The following is a 6056-nucleotide window of genomic DNA, read 5'->3' as shown; positions in this document are numbered from 1 at the left end:
CAAACAAACACTGTATTTCACTTGCGTCCTGACATGGATGTAAAACTCATTTGTGAAAAAAAAAGAACTTACATATTTTAAATTCACTTTCAGATTGCCAAACACCCCCTAAACGAGTCACTTCGCACCAATTTTGGACCTACAAATTCTCTTGACCTTAACAGGTCGGATCGAAACCCATCCAGCCCGCAAGCCTTCAACCTCCTCCCAAGACACCCCCACGTGTCAGTCATGTCAGCATGGGGCCCCAGTAACAAAAGTTGGCTCCTAATTCAATGAGGAGCCCAGTTAAGGGCAGCTGTCATCCTCCCATTTATTTTACTTTCCTTATCCACTCCCCCCTATAAAAGCAAACCCCCCACCCTCTCAAAATACCCAAGCCGAAAGCTCAGCCAAAAAAACCAACAAAAAACATTCACAAAATTTCATAATGCAAGATATGATGATGCACTGCCTCAACCCCTCGGTGCTTGAGAGGCAAAGGGCTCATCTCCAATGGCAAGATGCTCATAACTTGAATGCTTGTGAGAATTTTTCCTCTCTTCATGAACAAAGCGAAGGGTTGATTGATCATTGTTGGCCTAATCTCAATGCTAGTACTAATACTCCTTCTCCTGCTACTACAATGTGCAACTCAAGTTCTTCAGCTAAAGTTGGGAAGGAGAAGAGCTCAAAGAAGAGGAAAGCTGACAAGTCTCCGGTGGTAAGTGTTCTTCTTATGATTTTAAGAGGAAAGCTTATTTTTCTAAATTGTTATTTATATGTGATATGATGCTTGGATTTTATATCCACAGGCTGTTTATAGTGTAATTTATTTAGCAAAATGAGTAGCCAGCTACTTTATGTCCTATTTAATTTATTAGCTCATACATTCTCAGATTTCTTTAACCGCGTTAATTTTATAACTCGATCGTGTGAGAATCTCACGGGGATGTTCTTATCAAATGCCTAATTCTGACCATATATTAATTCCGCAGAATTTTATTAAAAAAACCCGAACACGGTTACAGAATCCAGTATTAACTAGCTAGGAAATGCGTGTGCTAATGAAATAGAATATGAATAATAATTAATCACTTGCATTCTGAGGTACAGATAACCAATGCACGTGTACTTGGCCATTGTATTATGTGAAGCATGATGGAACTTTTCAGCTTTTAATTTATTGATTATGCGTGGGAATTAAATAAATAAATAACGGGCTGATTTTGGACTGGTGATGAGTAGGTTTCTGGTGATGATGAGGAGGAGAAGCGGCCGAAGGGAGATCGAGAAAATAAAGTAGAGAAGCGGAAGGAGAATAAGAGAGAGGATTCAGGGACCACCGGCTCAAAGGAGAACAATGACAAGAAGCAAGATTATATACATGTGAGAGCTAGGAGAGGGCAAGCTACGGATAGCCATAGCTTGGCTGAAAGAGTAAGCACAAATATGCAATTAATTAATATTCCATCTCTAAGATGCCATTTCATCACACACACGCACAGACACACACACACTCTCTCTCTCTCTATGGTTTTGTTTAGAGCTCGTGCGGTTATCGCACCCAAAAGCTAAAGCTATTAGGTATTTTCCAATATTGAATTCCGACGATTGTTTCGGTCACGACAGGTCAGAAGAGAGAGGATAAGCGAGAGGATGAAGTATTTACAGGGTCTGGTACCGGGCTGTAACAAAATCACCGGGAAAGCCGGCATGCTCGACGAGATCATCAACTATGTTCAATCTCTTCAGAGACAAGTAGAGGTAAAGTTTTATAGCATACGTTTATTGTAGATAACCCCCCTCAACTACATCTTCAGCTGTACTCTCACCGTACGTACCTCAGTTCATTTATTAGTACGTACTCACCGCCTCTTAGTTAATAAATTATGGAAAAGGGGGTTATTTGCAACTTATCGATCCTTGCCCAATTTCGTCAATTGTGTATAACTAACCCGTTGAAATATTGTCTCAATTGACAGTTCTTGTCCATGAAGCTTGCAACAGTTAACCCGAGGCTAGACTTGGACATGGAACAATTGTTCACCAAAGAGGTAGAGAACAAATTTATGTACCTTAATTATACTGTCTTGCCAAACCAAATGTATATATGCATGCATCTTTAATGATTTGAATGGCTCTTGGTGGAAATGGGCCACTGCCTTTATGGTAGTGGTCCTAATCTTAGCTAACATTTGCATTGGCAACAACTATAGGGGGCCCCTACAAATACTTTTCCTTTATTTTATTAATTATTACGAGTTGAAAACTATGGTCATGGGACCAAATCTACACGTCCGTAGATTATATTCTTGAGACAATGGATAGATGCCTAGGTCATGTCGAGTCTTATTTCCAAATCATTATTAGGTTGAAAGTGGGTCAGGTCTGATCTGACTCTTAACCAGGGAGGGGTTAAACTATAGTATAAAACAGAAAAATTACTATAAACTCCCCTTTCATAGTAACTTTTTATTGTTATATTTGTTAAGGTTGGATAAAAGTACATAGTATTTTTTTTTCTAATTTATTTTTTCCTCTTTTCTACAGATGAATCTATCATATAATTCTAGTATTGGAATGGAGTCGGAGATAATAGATCCGAGCTTTCTCCAATTCAATGTCCTACAACAAGCAATAACATCTTGCGGGTACGATATGGGTGTGAGTATGAACCCGACTGAGTTAGCCTTGCAAAGATCCATTAGCCCGCCTGCAAACGAACCTCCACCATTCTTGGATTCAAATTTCAATGTAAGTACTCTAAAAATAAAAAAATTTGTATAAAATTAATAGAAATACTAACACTAAAGATTTAGTGTAACTAGTGTTATAACATAATCTGTGGGTCCGAATATTTCAGGTTCCGAGGTCTAATCCTGGCTGGGACAATGAGTTACATAACTTGTATGGGTCTGCCTTCCCTTTTCTTTCGTTGCAAGGTACACAATGTGTTTTCTTTTTGACAATTTATGTTTTCTATAATTTAGTAAAGTTGATACTGATTGGTGAGAAATTTTTATCATTAATCCTGCAGGAAATCATTTATCGGGTAATTTGAAGACGGAGATGTGAACTTGAGTTAGACATTTTGGAGGATAAACATATGGAAAACATTGAGCTGATGATTCTTTATAAAAAGTACATAATTGAAATGTGTAGTAATTAGATTTCGAAGGGGGTAAAAAAGAATAGAAACATAATGTATCATTGTAATCATCCACCTATTTCTTGATTTAGATGGGAGAAAAGGGTTGGACTTTTCTTTGCTAAACATTGTAAGAAGGAATAAACATTTATAACGTGAATCGATGCCAACTGCTCTGTAATCTTCCTACTTTATTATGACAGAAACTGTCATATTGTGGTCCTTGCATAATAATGAAAATGGGACTAAACTTTAGTCCCATTTATCATAGATGGATATAAAAAGATCATAGTATGTGCTTTTGGGCTCTCATTTCATTCTCTGAGGACCACAGTTTTCTCTCTAAGTCAATGGCAGCCACAGGGATCTTGAGGTTGAGTTAAAGCTAATGGGCCTAAAGGATGTCTCATACTTGTATGGGGATGAATGATTGATCTTGCGTCCCCTACTCTGTTTTGTTAAAGCGTGAAATTATAAATTTCCACTCTCGTCGTAATTTCAGAATTTTGATATAACGGAAGTGAATTTAAGTCAATAAAATCAATCTCAGAAAACATGGTTCAAAGCAGATTTTAGAAAGAAAAAAAAAATATGCTCAACGCGTGAAGACATGCTAAAATTTATAGTAATCTCTCTCAATCCTCATTGCAATTTCACCTGACAAGTAGGTAAAATATTAGCTACTAGTTAAGCAATAAACATGCCAAACTCATATACTAACTGAGAAATGTAGGATTTTGTGAAGTGTTACTGTATCATAGTGATGAAGTATCTAGCTAATGTGCAAATATTTCATAAAAGAAATTTACTTGGTATTTTCTGTGCCTCTTCAAATCATAATATGAGTGGAAATGTGAGACTATATGACTTTAGTTTCTATAAATCTAGGATATGTACAGAATTGACACAAAAGACCAGTCATATTCCATCACATCATATGAATAAAAGGAAAAGTAGAAAGATATGAGGTTGATATATATTTATCTAAGCTTTTGTACATTGAAATGGTCCCACAACATCATAAAATACAAACCAAGTCACATGATAATTTACTTCTACACAACTGAATCCTTTTATCCAATTACAAATGCAAAGTTGCAAAATACTCAAAGCGCACGCACAAATATAGTACAATTCACAGTTAGATGACAGATTCATCTCCAACATCTGCAACCAAAAGACAAGCAAAAGAAAACATCTCATAAATTTCAAAGCTGATAAAGCACTATCAAATCTCAAAACCTCATACATACAGTCTCTGTCACTAGATAGTTGGTATATCAAGAACTGACTATCTTTGATCAGTGCAAAATAGTGGGATTTATGGATTGACTTGAGGGTATATTTTGCGCGATACACCAACCATTCAATAAACAAATAATCACTGGATAGTTCGCACATCAACAATTGTCTATTCTTGATTAATGCAAAATAGTGAGATTTATGGGTTCTAGCGCAATAATCCACAGGTTTATTTCCCTTGATACACCAACTGTTTAATGAACAATAAGCACTGGATAGTTGGTGCATCAATAACTGTCTACTCTCGATTAGTGACTAATAACGGAATTTGTGGATTAATGCAGTGATTCAAGGGTATATTTGCCTTGGTACATCAAGGATTCAGTAACCAGTATTAGCCGGTGCATAAAGAATTGTCTATTCTTTATCAGTGCAAAACAGTGGGATTTGTGGTTTATCACACCGGAGTATTCAGTAAACAGTATTAGCCGGTACATAAAGAATTGACTATTCTTGATCAGTGCACAACAGTGGGATTTGTGGTTTATCACACCGGTCCTCGGCACATCATCTACTAAGTGAACAATAATCACTTAAAAATCAAGTAGTTTCATGTACCTTTGCCCGGGACAATGATGATGGGAGCAGACTTGCAGTTATGGAAGCAGTATTCACTAACACTCCCGTGTAACACACTGCAAAGGGAAAACAAAGCATAATCAGCCAAGTTAGGAACTTAGGAGCAGCTATGGTAATTATCTCATGCTGGTCTAAGATTTTGATCTTCTTCTTCTACCTCTGGAAGAGGCTCCTCCCACGGGTGCCCATGATCACGGCGGCAGGCTTTAATCTGTCAGCCTCCCTGCATATTGCCTTCCCTGCATCTCCTTCGACTATCCGAGCTACTGTCTTCACCTAGAACATAGTCCCATATTGAGAAGAATCAGAAAGAATAATGTATTTTTAGATAAAAAGTTGGGGTCAGTACGCTAACAATTTAAGGTTAAGGATTGAATTTAGGAAAATATACCTGAGAAATACTTAGCTATCTTTTTACTGAACGAAATGGACGTTTTTATAGATTAAGATACAAGTCCAGAATCTTCACCTACTGATAGGATACAGTGTGAACTTGCAAATTAAAATCATTTGTCTTCACATCATCTGATTCTTACTTTGCACTACAGTCTACATAAACAACGTCCTAATAATAAATGTAAATGCGAATAATTTGAACTCTATATGAATGATCACTGAATTCTTACACTATTCCAAGTATATTAAATACTTTGAAGAATGCATTATTCACTAACTAGTGAATCAGTTCAATCAGTACATAAATCAGTGTAATCATCAACAGCAAAACTAATAGTAAGATATGTTTGGCATTATGTTTCCATTCTATAATTTTCAAATGAGAGCCCCCTAAAGGGGAGAGTGCACACGGATGGTGACATTTTCCACTTGATGAAATTACCCCTCTGGCTCTAAGGCATCCTCTCTTCATTTTTACAGTACGTCCCAGACGCCCATATCAATTATCAAAACATAAATTAGCAAAAAGAAAATTATTAGTATATACAAATAATCAAATTCCAAAAGAAACGCAATAAATAAAGAGCAGGGATCCTGTCAGAATGCCACGCACGGTACGGGACGTTCTAATCCATAGAGATACTAAGTA

At 36.8% G+C, this 6056-nt stretch overlaps 2 protein-coding genes across 2 annotated transcripts in view; one reads left to right on the top strand and one right to left on the bottom strand.

Annotated features, from left to right (window-relative positions):
• LOC109828957 (transcription factor bHLH63-like) lies at positions 374 to 3442 on the top strand. The gene is made up of 7 exons (XM_020395977.1): positions 374 to 703; positions 1228 to 1419; positions 1612 to 1746; positions 1965 to 2036; positions 2533 to 2736; positions 2846 to 2924; positions 3020 to 3442. Exons 1-7 carry the CDS (start codon positions 431 to 433, stop codon positions 3055 to 3057), a joined length of 993 nt encoding a protein of 330 aa, XP_020251566.1. The 5' UTR covers positions 374 to 430; the 3' UTR covers positions 3058 to 3442.
• LOC109828958 (universal stress protein PHOS32) overlaps positions 4085 to 6056 on the bottom strand; it is a 5040-nt gene continuing 3068 nt past the window's right edge. Inside the window, 3 exon segments of the mRNA XM_020395978.1 lie at positions 4085 to 4297; positions 4991 to 5067; positions 5169 to 5287. Of these exon segments, the coding sequence (XP_020251567.1) occupies positions 4272 to 4297; positions 4991 to 5067; positions 5169 to 5287 (222 nt within the window). The 3' untranslated portion in view covers positions 4085 to 4271.

The sequence above is a fragment of the Asparagus officinalis genome, chromosome 1 (assembly GCF_001876935.1).
Source record: "Asparagus officinalis chromosome 1, Aspof.V1, whole genome shotgun sequence".
In the NCBI taxonomy this organism is placed as follows: domain Eukaryota; kingdom Viridiplantae; phylum Streptophyta; class Magnoliopsida; order Asparagales; family Asparagaceae; genus Asparagus; species Asparagus officinalis.
This window is presented reverse-complemented; position numbering and strand designations above follow the sequence as displayed.